Source organism: Rana temporaria, chromosome 1 (assembly GCF_905171775.1).
Source record: "Rana temporaria chromosome 1, aRanTem1.1, whole genome shotgun sequence".
Taxonomy (NCBI): Eukaryota; Metazoa; Chordata; class Amphibia; order Anura; family Ranidae; genus Rana; species Rana temporaria.
Genome location: NC_053489.1, coordinates 251,031,952 through 251,048,401, shown reverse-complemented (window position 1 = coordinate 251,048,401; position 16,450 = coordinate 251,031,952). Strand labels below are relative to the sequence as shown.

The 16,450-nt window shown below is 45.5% G+C and overlaps 1 protein-coding gene across 2 annotated transcripts in view; it reads right to left on the bottom strand.

Annotated features, from left to right (window-relative positions):
- Positions 1-6,781, bottom strand: part of ABHD4 (abhydrolase domain containing 4, N-acyl phospholipase B) — a 35,519-nt gene extending 28,738 nt beyond the window's left edge. Inside the window, exon 1 of one of the 2 annotated variants that reach the window (XM_040353650.1) lies at positions 6,650-6,781. In XM_040353650.1, coding sequence (XP_040209584.1) covers positions 6,650-6,702 — 53 coding nt within the window. In that variant the 5' untranslated portion in view covers positions 6,703-6,781. The remainder of the gene's footprint in view (positions 1-6,649) is intronic. The other variant, XM_040353658.1, reaches the window with a different exon arrangement.
- Between the last annotated feature and the right edge of the window lie 9,669 nt (positions 6,782-16,450).

Below are 16,450 nucleotides of genomic sequence, written 5' to 3'. Positions count from 1 at the left end.
GGTACTGGAAGATAGGGAGGGCACAGTACAGGGGTATCAGGAGGTGGAGTAGGAGGGAGGACATGGTATTGGGGGGGGGGGCTGGATGTCAGGAGGGCTGGAGTGTACAGAAGACATTTTAAATGCAGAGTGGCGCAGGGAAGGTGGCACTGATCCTTGCCTGTATAACAAGGGCAATCCTCTCTCACCTTCCCATCTTGGATTGGGAGGAGGGCCAGTGGCTAGGGGCGTGCAAAAGCCATATGAAGCGCTCGGGCGGGTTTCGAAAAGAGCCTGAACCTGCCCGAGGTATTCCAGAGGCTTTTCCTGCCCTGCAGCCAAACGTATGCAAGGGGTTGTGACCGCCTCTGCAGACTGGGATTGGTGATTGTGTGCAGACGCGGTGCTCCAAAGCAAGGACCAAGTCGGCAATGGCTGGACAACTTTAGGCTCTACCTGTCACTTGTCGTGGTCAACAGGAAGCCCGCGATCGACGGGTTGTCGACCCCTGTGATAGACCAACACAAAATGGCACATAAAAGTGGAAGGAAAGTAATTGTTTTTCTCATTTTTTTTTTACAAATAAATATGTGAAAAGTGTGGCATGCATTTGTATTCAGCCCCCCCCCCCCCAGAGTCAATACTTTGCAAAACCACCTTTCACTGCAATTACAGTTGCAAGTCTTTTGGGGTATGTCTCTACCAGCTTTACACCTAAAGAGTGAAATTTTTGCCCATTCTTCTTTGCAAAATAGCTCAAGCTCTGTCAGATTGGAATTGGATTTAGGTCTGGATTTTGACTGGGCCATTCTAACACATGAATATACTTTTAATTAAACCATTCCATTGTAGCTGTGGCTGTATGTTTCGTTTCATTGTCCTGCTGGAAGATAAAACTCCACCCCATTCTCTAGTCTTTTGCAGACTAACAGGATTTCTTCCAAGATTGTCCTGTATTTGGCTCCATCCATCTTCCCATAAACTCTGACCAGCTTCCCTGTCTCTGCTGAAGAAAATCATCCCCACAACATGATGCTGCCACCACCATGTTTCACGGTGGGGATGGTGTGTTCAGGGTGATGTGCAGTGTTCTTTTTCCACCACACATAGCATTTTGCTTTTAGGCCAAAAAGTTCAATTTTGGTCTCATCTGACCAGAGCACCTTCTTCCACATGTTGGCTGTGTCCCCCACATGGCTTATCACAAACTGCAAACAGGACCTATTATGTCTTTCTTTCAACAATGGCTTTCTTCTTGCCACTCTTCCATAAAGGACAGATTTGTGGAGTGCACGACTAATAGTTGTCCTGTGGACACATTCTCCCACATTCTCCCACCTGAGCTGTGGATCTCTGCAGCTCCTCCAGAGTCACCATGGGCCACTTGGCTGCTTCTCTAAATTAATGCTCTTCTTATACGGCCTGTCAGTTTAGGTGGACAGCCATGTCTTGGTAGGTTTGCAGTTATGCCATACTTTTATTTTCGGATGGTGGATTAAACAGTGCTCCATGAGATGTTCAAAGGTTGAGATATTTTTTTATAACCTAACCCTGCTTTAAACTTCTCCACAACTTTATCCCTGACTTGTCTGGTGTGTTCCTTGGCCTTCATGATGCCGTTTGTTCACTAAGGTTCTCTAACAAACCTATGAGGGCTTCACAGAACAGCTGTATTTATACTGAGATTAAATTACACACAGGTGGACTTTACTAATTAGGTGACTTCTGAAGGCAATTGGTTCCTCTAGATTTTAGTTAGGGGTATCAGAGTAAAGGGGGCTGAATACAAATGCACTTTTCAGATATGCATTTGGAAAACCTTTTATCATTTCCTTTTACTTCACAATTATGTGCAACTTTGTGTTGGTCTATCACATTAAAGCCCAATAAAATACATTTCCATTTTTGGTTGTAACATGATAAAATGTGGAAAGTTTCAAGGGTTATGAATAATTGTACTATTGATGCAGTTGTCAGATTTGGTGCAGACCCCTAGGCCTGGGACAAGGGTAGTTCTGTACCCGAGGGGCATTTATGATCAGACATTTCCTGGCTGCAGATCCAAGAATAAACTAAGGTCAGGTCTGAAAACCCAGCAGATACTAAAAGAATGGCAACTCCAAGACTGGACTCACCAACATACCTGGAACAACCAACCACTGCTTTATTGTTGGCTTAATTGCCATATCAAGTACACACTTATCATAAACCTCCCTGGGAAATGTTTTTGCATAACCCTTTTTAACCACTTCCATACCAGGCACTTACGCACCTTCCTGCCCAAGCCAATTTTCAGCTTTCAGAACTGTCGCACTTTGAATGACAATTGCGCGGTCATGCTACACTGAAACCCAAATGAAATTTCTATCATTTTGTTCCCACAAATAGAGCTTTCTTTTGGTGGTATTTAATCACCTCTGCGACTTTTATTTTTTGCGTTATATATTTTTTTTTTTTTAAAGTACGTTTTCTTCTTCAATTATGGGCACTGATATGGTGGCACTGATGGGCACCGATGAGGTGGCACTGATGGGCACTGATGAGGCGGTGTTGGTATGCTGCACTGATGGGCACTCATGGGTGGCACTAATGGGCACTGATAGGTGGACACTGGGCATAGATGGGCACTAAGAGGTGGCACTGATGGACACTGATGGCATTGCTGGGCATCATTTCAGTCAGTGCCCATTTGTTTGGCCCAATTGTCAGTGCCCAATTGTTGACAATTTTGTTTAATTGTTTTTTTTTGTGCCCATTTTTGCTCTATTGAGCACCGGGGGGCACTCCCTGGTGGTCCAGTGTTGGCATTCGAGGGGGGCTGCGCTGATAAACAATTAGCACGAACCCCCCCCCCCCCCCCCGCCGCCAGGAGAGCCGCCGATCGGCTCTCCTCGCCGATCAACGGCTCTTCCTGTTTACATCGTGATCAGCCGTAATTGGACACGGATGATCAAGTGGTAAGGAGCCTCCGCCGGAGGCTCTTTACCACGTTAATCCGTTAATCCGCCGGAGGCTCTTTACCGAGATCGGAGATGCAGGGTGTCAGACTGACACCTCGCATCACCGATCGCCGTGCTGCGCGCCCCCACGGGCAGGCGCCGGCATGTAATCCTGCAGGACGTCAATAGACATCCAGTCAGGATTTCACAACCACTTCCCGGAAGTCAATTGACTATTAATATTATTTATCCTTTTGAAACAAATGTTTATTAATAAGCATTTCCTTATTATGCCCCGTACACACGAGAGGATTATCCGCTGGAAACGGTCCTCCGGACCGATCAAAATCCCAGCGGAATTCCATCCGCGGTGACGCGTCGCTGCGGCGACGTACGCGACGCTGTGATATAAGGACTTCCACGCATGCGTCGAATCATTACGACGCATGCGGGGGATGGATTCGGACGGATTGATCCGGTGAGTCTGTACAGACCAGCGGATCAATCTGTTGGAATGGATTCCAGCGGATAGATTTCTTAGCATGTTAGGAAATTTTTATCCGCTGGAAATCCATCCCCGGGGACAAAAATCCGCGGAAACAGATCTGCTGGATTGTACACACCAGGGGATCTATCCGCTGAAACCGGTCAGCGGATCAATTTCAGCGGATCGATCCTCTCGTATGTACGGGGCCTTAGGGTTCATTCAGATGGGCGATCAGACTTTTCTTCCGTTCTGAGCCACTGTGCCGCTCTCAATCAAGACCTCCTTCTCTCTAGCTCCCTTGTCACCTCTTCCCATGCTCGCCTCCAGGATTTCTCCAGAGCTTCTCCCATCCTTTGGAACTCCCTACCTCAATCTGTCTGACTGTCCCCTAATCTATCCATCTTTAGACGATCCATGAAAACCCTTCTCTTTAAAGAAGCCTATCCTGCCTGCTTCTAACTAATGCACTGTTTTATTTGCTTCATCAGCTTATCCCCCACAGCCATAGGTGTGTGCTGGGTGTGCCTGGGCACACCCTAATCACCCCATGTGCATAGCATTATCAAGGAGTGGAACCAGGTGGGTGGTTTGGGGTGCCAGTGACCAGTGTAAATGCCCCCATTGTGTTAAAGGCTAGGTTAAAGTATAGGAACACACTACACTTGTATTTAGAGTGTAGCATAATATGTTCCCAATCAACTGTCCCCCACCATCAGAGGTGGGGTGCACACCCTAATGCTATAGGCTGCGCACACCTATGCCCACAGCTATTACCCTTTGACCCTCCCTTTTAGATTGTAAGCTCTAATGAGCAAGGCCCTCAGATTCCTCTTGTACCAAACTGTAATGTAACTGTAATGTCTGCCCTCTTTTTGCGCAAACTGTTGGCACATATGTGCTGCGCGATAAGGGTAGGCTTTAACACCCACACACCACACATATGCGTTGCTGGGTGGCACGGTGTGCTCTCAACACAGAGACTGAGCTGGTAAAGACAGTTCTTGGTTCAAGGTAAATTGATTGCTAGCTGGCAGGTCTGGCTTTTGCTCATGTGACCACCATGACAGTGGTTGCACGATAGACAATCTTTCCCGCTACCCCATCCCCCACAAGGATACCTAACTACTGTATCTAAAAGGGTGCTAGAGTGGGCAGAAGTGGATTAAGGACAGAAGGAAAATTCTGCAGAACCAGAGAGAACATTTTTAAAGCATTAGTCTTCAGATCACCATACAAACAACGTTATCAAAATTATGTACTATGAGGACCTACCTAATCTACCCAATCAGTTTGTATCCATTCAGGTAAGCCCTTGCACTACATAGTGGTTGGTAGAGCTAAAACAGGCCATACACAATGCAATCAGACTGTACCATCTCTATATGATTTCTTTAGCATTACCAAAACTAATATCAGGACAGACCTAGACAGGCCCTTGCACTACAGAGTTGATGGTAGATCTAAAGGAGATTGTATTTTGTATAGCCATCTTTAACCGCTTGCCGACTGTATATATACGTTGGTAAGGTGGCTCTCCTGCTCAGGATCACAAACCCAGTACATGATCCTGCACTTCTGGGTCTGGGGTATGCAAGTGTGCTGCTGGTGGCCCACTATCACTGTGACTAGACACAGTGGGAGCTGATTTGCAGGTACTGTGGACTTGGATGTCGGCCGGGACCCGCCGATCATTAGACAGAGAGCCTGAACAGCGATCTGCCTATGTAAACAAGGCAGATTGCCGTTCTGTCAGTAGGTAAGGCATCGATTCTGTGTTCCTGCAAAGAAGGAAGATGGATAAATGCTTTCCCATAGTTCAAGCACCTCCCAACCCCCCTCCACAGTGAGAAATCACAGACTAGGCACACAGTTAACCCTTTGATCGCCCCTGATGTTAACCTCTTCCCAGCCAATGTCATAAGTACAGTGAAAGTGCATCTTTTTAGCACCAATTACTGTCACTAATCCCCAAAAAGTGTCAGTGTCCGATGCAATATCGCAGTCCTGCTATAAGCCGCTGATTGCCACCACAACTAGTAAAAAATAAAAGTTCCATAAATCTATCCCACAATTTGTAGACACGATAACTTTTGTGCAAACCAATCAATAGAGCTTATTGGGATTTTATTTACCAAAAATATGTAGCAGAATACATATTGGTCTAATATGGTGAAGAAATTCGATTTTTTTTTTACTTTTTTTTATTGAATGTGCCTTAGAGCACAAAATAAAAAATATTATTATTTTTTTTTTTTTAAATAGTCTCTTTTTTTTGTTTACAGCGCCTAAAATAAAAAACGTAGAGGTAATCAAATACCATAAAAAGAAAGCACTATTTGCTGTAAAAAAAAGGACATACATTTTATTTGGGTAAATCGTCGCACAATCGCGCAATTGTCAGTTAAAGTAACACAGTGCTGTATCACAATAAATGGTCTGGTCATGAATGGGGGTGGGGGTTAAAACGTCCGGTGGGCAAGCGGTTAAAGAGATTATACATCCATCTTTAGCCTAAATTCACACTGAAGCGATTTGGCATATGTCAAATTGCATGCCAAATCGGCGGCTATTTCCAGCAATGACAAGATCTGACGGTGCAATGCCAACTTTGCGGCGCCACGATTCCCAAAAGTAGTTTCTGTACTACTTTTGGTGACTTTGGGGTGCGATTTGTAAAGACATCGGTGCAGGAACCCTCACACATGTCTCTGAAATCGCTCACGAAGTCGGGACTGACATTTGGGTATGAAAAGCTGAACTCGATTTCAATCCCGCTGTCAGTATGAACCTGGGCTTAAGGAGATTGTACAATCAGATTGTAGAATGTATGTTGGATATTGTAGCCTTCACTTTCCCATAGAACCACCTGTAGCCATCTATGTCTATGGTAATAGAAGCAGGAATGATTGTGTCTGATTGGACATGAGATGTGATTGGAGTCATACTACTAGCACACATCCTGCCCTGAGTCTGATACTTTTCTGTGTAGTGTGTCAGGGATGACTTTGTTCCCCATCAGATCGGTACACAATCCCAGAGATGTAACATAATGACAGCAGAAATGTTCCAATGTAACGAATACTGTGAGAATGATACTAATGAATGTGTATGCTGGCTGATTCCAGCGGCTTGTTTTGCTCTCTGAGTTGTGTAACAAACCCGGGCCTATCCGCCGTATCCACCCTGTGTGTGAGCGATCAGCTGTACTGTATTCCTATGTGATAAGACTACATTGTATACTCACTGTTCCTCCAGCTCCTCAGACATCACAGCTCCTGTCTCCTGTACACCGGGCATTACACAAGCAGGAAAGCGACCGATCACCTGCAAATAAGGCAACACTGTCACACCAGTGGGCGGGGATACAACCAATGGGCGGTGATAGAACGTTCAGCTGACAGGAGGGAGGGGCCGGACCAGCCAGAATACCGAAAGGGGTACGGCTGGAGGGCGTGTCTATAAAGGCAGGAAACGCCCACTTCCAAGTCATGCTCGGGTTCAGCATTACAATGATGAATGGAGGGGGCGGGCTGGGGTGGACATGGGAGGGGGAACAGAAGTTTGTGAAGGAGGAAACTTGTCATTACTTACATCATTGTATAATAGAGGAACGTGCTGTGTCATCGTGAGGACAGGGAAAGGTGCTGCCTACACACACTCCAATCCGCCATCACCTTATCCTGTATCCCCCTAGCCCCCCTCATCCCATTTCTTGTTACATCTTTTATCAGGCATGTCCAATTGTGGCCCCCCTGGTGATTTAATATGGCCCCCCTGGGGATTTGGATATATATAGCCATTGCACCCTCACATGTGCCCACAAAAGATATATACCGTATTTATTGGCGCTGCCTCGGAGGGGACAGGACGTACGCCATCAGATTACATAAAGAGAATCTCCTGTTTACTCGGCGGCGTCTGTAATAGGAAGTCCCGTTTCATGGGATGCCATTGGATGACTGTTCTGTTTATCATAGGAGGCGGGACTTTGTATTAAAGAGGCCACAGAGTAAACAAGAAATTCTCCTGTTTGTAATCTGACGGCACTTGTCCCTCCCCCTCCCTGTCCCCTCCGAGGCTGCAGATGGGCATTGATCAGGCTGCATTGATTGCAATGGTCAGGCTGCATTCATGGCAATAGTGAGGCTGCATTCATGGCAATGGTGAGGCTGCATTCATGGCAATGGTGAGGCTGCATTCATGGCAATGGTAAACCTGTGCGTGTTATACGCCGATAAATACGGTATATCCAAATAACACTCCCAAGCTCATCCTTAGTCCTGAGCAGCGCTCGGGAATTCGTTGGAGCCACAAAAGAGATATATACAGTCAAAAGGATTACGCCGGCGTATCTACTGATACGACGGCGTAATTTTAAATTTCCCACGTCGTATCTTTGTTTTGAATCCTCAAAACAAGATACGACGGCATCTGGGATCGACCCGACAGGCGTACGTCTTCGTACGCCGTCGGATCTAAGATGCAATTTTTCGGCGGCCGCTAGGTGGCATTCCAGTCGTAATCCGCGTTGAGTATGCAAATGAGCTATTTACGGCGATCCACGAACGTACGCCGGCCCGTCGCTTTTTTTTTCCGTCGTTTGCGTTCGGCTTTCTCCGGCGTATAGTTAAAGCCGCTATACTGAGGCGTACTCAATGTTAAGTATGGCCGTCCTTCCCGCGTACAATTTTGAATTTTTTACGTCGTTTGCGTAAGTCGTTCGCGAATAGGAATTTGCGTAGAATGACGTCACCGTCGTAAGCATTGGCGGGTTCCGGTTTAATTTCGAGCATGCGCACTGGGATACCCCCAGGGACGGCGCATGCGCAGTTAAAAAAAACGTTGTTTACGTCGGATCACGACGTATTAACATAAAACACGCCCCCATCACTCCTATTTGAATTCCGCGCCCTTATGCCGCAACAGATACACTACGCCGCCGTAACTTACGGCGCAAATTCGTTGAGGATTCGAAACAAAGCCAAGTAAATTACAGCGGCGTAGTGTATGTTAGATACCCTACGCCCGGCGCAATAATGCGCCATTGTACGAGGATCTACCCCAGTATATCCAAATAACACGCCCAAGCTCATCTCTTCACCACACACAGTCACAAAGGCAAGAGAATTCTTGTTGGGCCGTGTATAAGTTGCTCGGACGAACACACTTAGATCAAATTTTAATGGTTCAAAGAATGTCAGGCAAAATGGTCGGCCCTCGAGCATGTTCACTTCATCAAATGTGGCCCTCTTTGAAAAAAGTTTGGACACCCCTGCTCTACATCCACCTGTCTGATTTCTGTCCCAGTCTCCAACAATCATAGGCTCACCATAGTCATCTGATTTATCATAACTATCCAATACAGGATCTACCTAAACTATCCAATGTATATGTATGATTTAAATATAAATTAAATTAAATTAAATATAAATATAATTAGTAGACACAAAGTTAAAGTACCATCATCCTAAAGATACATTTTGAATAGAATAAGGACTAGAGGGACCCCAGAGGGCCAAAAACAAATAGGGGCTTGGGGACTATAATGGGACTATTATGGTACTAGATAAGAAGAAGTAGAATGGAAATGTAATAGGGATAAAATATATAAATCAGTTTATTTAATATAATATCTAAAAACAGGAGACACACATAATTGTAAAATACATCAAAAACAGCAGTATAAAATGGTGGACAAATTGAACGACCGACCAACCGGATCACCGAGATGGAGTTGACCCTAGATGAAGGGTGGCGGTGAAACAAAGGGGGTCATACAAGTCAAGATATCTACTAGTTTCACAAAGATAGTTGCTTCGTCAGGAGAATTTCTAAAAAGATGATATGTACTTGTTAGTGTCACAGGCTATATACATATGGATAGATATGTAAAGACCACTCAAGTGTCAAAAAACAAATATACAAATATCAACAGAGTATATAGACAGGATCCTGCATGGACTAAACAGCCGAGATCTCGGCAGAATACTTGAGTTTAGTGGGCAGGAAGAACATCAAGGTGCCCAGCAGCTGACAAGCTCTCTCTCCCTCTGCCTTTCTGCTACATTAGCAGCCGATCCTCAGCCTCAGGGGCGTCGTTAGGGCGGGGCTTGGTGGGCTGGAGCCCCGAATGGTACCCCGAAAAGCCCGGAGTCTCGGCCGTTTAGTTTAACATTATTAGCCCCGAATCGGCGGGTCCCCTTAAAAACTGTCAACTGCAGTCATTTAGTCAAGCTCACTGTCTGTGCCGTGCGAGACGAGTGCGACGCGTCACACATCCATCGACATCACAGTCCCGCCCGCGATCCCAGGATTGGCCAGTGAGATGTCCATCATAGGCGCGCTGTGCTGTTATGATGGACATCACAGTGGACAAATCCGCAGCCGGGACGTGATGACGCGTCACGTCACGCATGGCCGGACCCATAGGCGCTGCCTGCAAGCTCAGAAGGCGGCAATTACAATGCCGCCCGGCGCGCCATGATGCGGCTCTCCTCCTCGGCTCCTGACAGCGCTGCCTGCACCCCACATCCCAGCTCGCCTCATCGCTGATCGGCTCTCCTTTCCTCGAGTCCTGGCTGCATCTGTACCACGAGGTAGGTCACCCAGTGATTGTGTATGTAGGTCAGTGTAGTGAGGTCAGAGGTCAGTGTAGTGAGGTCAGAGGTCAGTGTAGTGAGGTCAGAGGTCAGTGTAGTGAGGTCACCGGTCAGTGTAGTCAGGTCACCGGTCAGTGTAGTCAGGTCACCGGTCAGTGTAGTCAGGTCACCGGTCAGTGTAGACAGGTCACCGGTCAGTGTAGACAGGTCACCGGTCAGTGTAGACAGGTCACCGGTCTGTGGAGTCTGGTCTCAGTGGTCAGTGGAGTCTGGTCTCAGTGGTCAGTGGAGTCTGGTCTCAGTGGTCAGTGGAGTCTGGTCTCAGTGGTCAGTGGAGTCTGGTCTCAGTGGTCAGTGGAGTCTGGTCTCAGTGGTCAGTGGAGTCTGGTCTCAGTGGTCAGTGGAGTCTGGTCTCAGTGGTCAGTGGAGTCTGGTGTCAGTGGAGTCTGGTCTCAGTGGTCAGTGGAGTCTGGTCGTGTTAGTGTATGCAGGTTATGTCAGTGTGTACTGACACACACACACTCACTTAGGTCAGGGTATGTGTCAGGTAGGTCACCCTGCGCCGCGCCACTCCACCGACCGCGCTACAAGCCCCCCCCCCCCCCCCCAGGTGGCGGCTCGGCTTCGGGCTGAAGCCCCTGGTCTTTTTGCCACCTAGCAACGCCCCTGCTCAGCCTCCTGGCAATCTCCCTGCATGGCTCAGTGCAGGGAGCTCAGCATGATCTTCCATCAACCTCTGTAAGTTTCTTACCCCTCCCCCTTCTAGATACTTGTCCTGCTCACATCCTCCCTTCCTTGTCCCACTGATTGTGCCCAGGACAGTCTCAATGCAGTCTCTCCTGTACTCTCCTTCTCTGTCTCATGGTGGATTGTTCCTCCAACTCATTGCCCCCAGCCTGTGTATTCCGTTCTGCCCCCCCCCCCTCACACTCTGCCCCCCTGACACAGCCACAGCCTATCACCTAGATTCAGGACTTTTATCTTATCTTATCCAGTGCAACTTCTCACTCTCCCTTCTAGTCTAATTTCCCCCTCAATTCTGATTCAGATCTCCCATCCCCCTATCCAATGTAACTTCTACTCCCCCTCTACACTATCATCACCCCTTACACACTCCATTCCCCTCTACAAATCTCTGTATCACACAGCTCATAATTTCACGTTCACACTTGTGCAATCACAGACATCACATGTGATCCGCATTGGCATGCACATTACATGGGATGTCTGTGCAACTGTATGGCTGAAATCCCATCACATTTACATCAGAGTGGTGCAGGACTCTTTTTTGTCCACACTGGAATAGGATCGCATGGGTGTTGACACCCATGCGATCCGATTCCTGTACCATTTTACAGTTCACACTGCAACCTGCGAACCATTTTTTCAATGGATATTTAATAAGCATTAATCTGTGTGTGTGTTTGGAGGGGGGGGGGGGGGGCTCACAATCTCCTATACCAATCCCTCTATGGGATCAGCCATGATCCTTCTCCCTGTCCAGGATTCAACTCTCCCACCCCCCTTCAGCAGACCTAATCCCCCTGTGCACCCAGCAGCAGCTTCTCTCAGCACACAGGGGGATAGTTTCAGGATAGGGGCGAGGGAGCCTTCCTGAACCTTGCACTCTGTACGTAGCACCCTCCCGAACCCTGCACTCTGTACGTAGCACCCTCCCGAACCCTGCACTCTGTACGTAGTGTGATAGACGTGAAACTAAAATGAATATTTTTGTGTTATGATTAGAACCACTGAAATGGAGTGTATATTTTCCTTGAAATGATTCTTCAGATTTTGTCCTAAAGTTATGAATCCAACATTATACAAGAACAGATCCTGCTATCCTCCATTACATGTGTGTCTCTATTCACTCCCCTGCATTCCTGGAAATTTCACTTTGGATAAGCAATTGTGGATTCTCTATAGGAAACTGACTTTGCCCATCCCCCACATCCTGTATTTTACAGACCTGAAAAGGAATTTGTGACGTCGGAAAGGAACTTAAGTTGAGCTATATGAAGAGGCCCTTCTATGAACTGGCCAATAAAAGACTCACAAGGGTGATGGGGAGGGATTGATGGGTGTGTTGTGTGATATTTTCTCTGTGTTTTAAATAAAAGAACCAGCAGGGTTTTTGTTCTTCCTGTTGGGATCGAAGCTGAGAGGTGAGCATCATGTAGTCTGATTTTGATTGCACCCATAGCCATTTTGAAATCTTCCGGTAGTATGGATAACCCTGATTCCGCATCAATTGGCGCCCAACGTTTGTTTTGCTCTATTGGGAAGATGCAGCACCCCGGGATGTGGTGGGGTACGTCTGTACGGATGGTGACTGATCACCTCCATGGCTGCGTTTTTTTTGCAGCGGTCTACTTCCGTGCAGACGCACTTCATTCTTTTGGTCGTGCTGCGCCTCACCCAATCAAAGACGAGATTTCTTGAGCAACGCTTGTAACCCTTTGTCCCGTCTGCCGGTTGATACCTGTGTTTTTATGTTTAAGTGTTGTGTTAGTTTGAATGTGACTGTTTCAGGGGTCTATGTCTGTAGGCGGTGGCGGACAGTATTTTTCTTTCAGGGGTCCTGAGCCGGTGACGCATGGTAAGCGTGTCTTGGGGTGGAGATGTTTATGTGTGCATGTCTGTCCCGGGCTCCTTCCTATTATAAGCATCAGTGATTTACTGGTGTTTGGTTAAGTGAGGTAGTATGCACATGTCAATATGTCTGGTCTGAAAGAAGAGGATTTGGGGGTTCGATAGTCGCTAAGACGAGCGGACTGAGTTTTTTGGCTTGGGTAGTCGAAACGGAATAAAGATAGCCACTAAGGAAGTTGGATCTTTATGGGTTTGCTATACATATGGCTTGTGCCATATGTATACCAAATCTCTTTAGTCAAAACGGAATAAGGATAGCCACTAAGGAAGTTGGATCTTTATGGGTTTGCTATGCATATGGCTTGTGCCATATGTGTACCAAATCTCTCTAGTCGAAATTAGAAGATTGGGGTTCGTTTTGCCTTCTTTTGGGGGGGGCACTGAGGGTTTTACATTTTTGGGGTTAGTGGTTAAACTTTATGGGATTAAGCTAAATTGGGGTTACATTTTTGGGGTTAGGGGTTAAGAATTAGGGGCTGAAAGAGCCGTGTATTTTGTGTGTTTTGTGTTGTTTTATTGTCTGTCCGTGCGTTTTTTTTACATGCATTCTTGTTCTGAGGGCTGTTAGCAGCCCACTTTAAATGGGAGACGAGCACACACGCTCTGCAGCCAATTTTTTTTACCTTTTTCCCTCCCCCCTCCCCTCTCCAGGCTGTGTGGAGTTCTATCAGCAGACTTTTTTTTTTGGAGTTTCAGATTTCTCTGCTGGAGTAACGCAGGCAGTGATGGCCCCTACCCTCTCCCCCCCCCCCTTTGCAGCGTAAGCTGGCTGTGTGATAACAGTCGAGAGTGTAGCTGACAGTTTTTTTTGTGTTTCTGTTTCTTTGATAGATAATGGTAACTTGCCTTTATTGATTTCAGAAAAACAGAAAAACATAGTGAAATAGTTTTTTTAAACAAAACACATGGGTCTGGTGTTCTCAGCAGCTGCTGATGTATCTTTTTGATTCACAGACCTTTGAGGTTTTTGGGATAACGCAGACTATTTTTATATCCGAATCTATGTGTACAATGGGGCTTATTGTTATTTTTGCTGTTTTTTTTATATATACTTCTGGGATGCCTCCCTGATATAATATATACTCCTGCCCCCTCCCTGGTGGGGGGATAGAACTGGGTGTGTGAGGAATGTGGGAGGTCCGGACCCCCGCATCCTGCCCGCCGTGAGCTCTGCCACATTTGCAAGTTGGAGGATAGCCCCCCCCTCTCCCCCCCCCAGGGACGACAACCTAGGAGACAGTTTTTTTTGTAACACAGAGTTTTTTTTAACAAAAGGTTGACTTGGGATATTGCACTGTCTATGTCCGTTAGAGTCTACGATTTCAGTTGCTTTGTCGCAATTAATAAACGGTAATCAGTAAATAATGGGATATTTCTCCTGAGGTTTAAAAAATATGGAACAGACATTTGATGCACATAATAAGCAATTGTTAAGTCTTTATTTTACAGTTAAAATCTTCTACAGAGAATTAATTTAGGTGAATTATTTCGTCCCGTTTTTTTATCCTTTTAATCGGATAGATTGAATGCGTGTTCTGCGGGGACCTGTCCCATCTGGGTTGCCCACTTACACTTACACTGACGATGCCATGCACTGTATTTTGACTTGATACATAGAGGTTTTTTCCAGTTTGGTTGTTGTAATGTGATACCCAGGGCCTGTTATTGTCTTAATTTCCCTCATGTTCTGCCCACGATGCCTGCTGGAAGCATGGGCCCCGCCCGACTGCTTGAGGCCGTGCCCCTTCCTTCCCCTTACGTTCTGCCCAACTGTCTGCCCGGCTGGAGGAAGCATGGGCCTGCCTGGATGCTCTTCCCTGCTGAAGGCTTTGCCTCGTTCTGAACGCATATGGTGTCGCCTCCTGCCCGCTGCCCTTACTGGATTCTGTGCCCTCCGGCCCACGGGCCTTCTTCTTCATTCTCTCCTTAGTCTGTCCAGGGGGGGTAACTACAATGCCACTTCGCTGGACAGACGCGTTGGGATGAGAATGATGTAGATGGGAGTGGCAGACCTACCTGAAGGTAGAATCCGCTCATATGCTGTCATGTGTGCCCCGACCTCAATGCCTTGACCTCATGGGGTGCCCAAAAGCGGTAGAGAGAGTGTGTAAATCCTGGCGTTCATGACTACAGAAGCTGTGTTCACAAGTCACAAATGAGGGATGAGGAGATTCTGGGTATCACATTGGAACAGTAGAACATTTTACATAGTACATTTAAATGGTTTTATTCCACATGCTGTGCCATGCCATCCTCAGGGTTAAGTGGGTAAGTGGCCCCAAGGGGGGAGCATTCAATACATTATCCCTTTCTGAAATCTTGTTTGAGACAGTCTCTAGATTAGATTGTTATGAGCTATGATTATGTGACCGCTTTTGAAAATAGGTAACTAATATTCGTGTACGAGTTTTTCTCACATTCCTGATGTAGGTACCGATAATTACCAATATCCCCTGGGTGATGATTAAGAGGTTCCTTCGAAAATATTCTCTGGAAGATGAGTGATATTATGGATTGTGCCGCCCAAATCTGAATGAAATTATATATCTTTTTTCAAATACATGGGATTGTGACCACTGGGGTTTGTGGGTTGGAATATCTCAAAGGGGGGGTCCCGGTTATATGGGGTAATTAGTTAATTAATGTCAGAGTGTAAAGAAGTTCTCTAATGAGATAATTAAGTTTAATTCTGCCTGTAAATGTTTATGAATATGTTTACCCCAACAACTGAAAATGTATTATGACATGTCAAAACATGCATGGGATTAGAACAAAGGTTTAATGGGAAAATTGTTGATTGAGATTGTGTGAAGAATTGTATACAATTCAGTAAATGGTAAACAACATGGTATTTTATGTTTAACTGAAATCCTACAGATCTGGTTGTAAGAATTAATAAGTTGAGGTTTGAGCAATGTTTACAACAGATTCTAAACTTGGGTTTGGTTTATTATAAGGTTCCCCAGAGAAAAATATTAAAATATGAAAGTTATGTTCAATCTAAAAAACTTTATAAAAAATATTATTATAAAAATTGTAAAAATGAAATTAAAAAATAAACAAGTGTTAAAAGTTATTATAAAGTGACATTTCGGATAAAATATAGATTATGAGTGACATTATCGAAAGAAAACAATGGTCGGTTCATGCGCAGGGACTGGTCAGTGGATTTCATGAGATTTGTCCTCTAAGCGATCTTTTGTCGCTATTGGAAGTTAAGGAATGTCATGTTATAATGTGGTGTACATGATTTTTGGCAGATGTACAAACCAAATATGTTTTAAAATTTTTGAAAAAGAGTTAAAAATGAGAAAAACGATGCAATTCGATTGGATTGTATATGGTCTAAAACTTGTACAATCTGCTCCAAGCATGGGGGGGGACAGATGTTTTCCCTTAGAGGTCATTAACAGCAGATCAGGTTACAGGCTGTGGTGGTTTACAGGAGTGAGTGCTAGCTTGAAATCCGACTCCCAGTGTAAACATCCTCAACTTTGCCTAGTTTGAAGGGAAAAATAAATAAATATCAGAGTTTATGTTAAGTAAACTATGGAAGCGTATTATGAGGGTAAATCTTTCTTTAATAATAAAAGGTAATTTGTACACAATCATTAGAAGATCTGAAAGAAAGCCCTTATTAATAAAGTATTATTTTTCTCTTTCTTTTCCTTTCTATCTTTTTCTCTCTCTCTCTCTTTCTTTTGCTCTTTCTTTCTTTCTTTCTTTCTCTCTCATTCTTTCTTTCTCTCATATGTTACTAAACTGTGGGTTTTTGCACCATTTGGTTTGAAGGA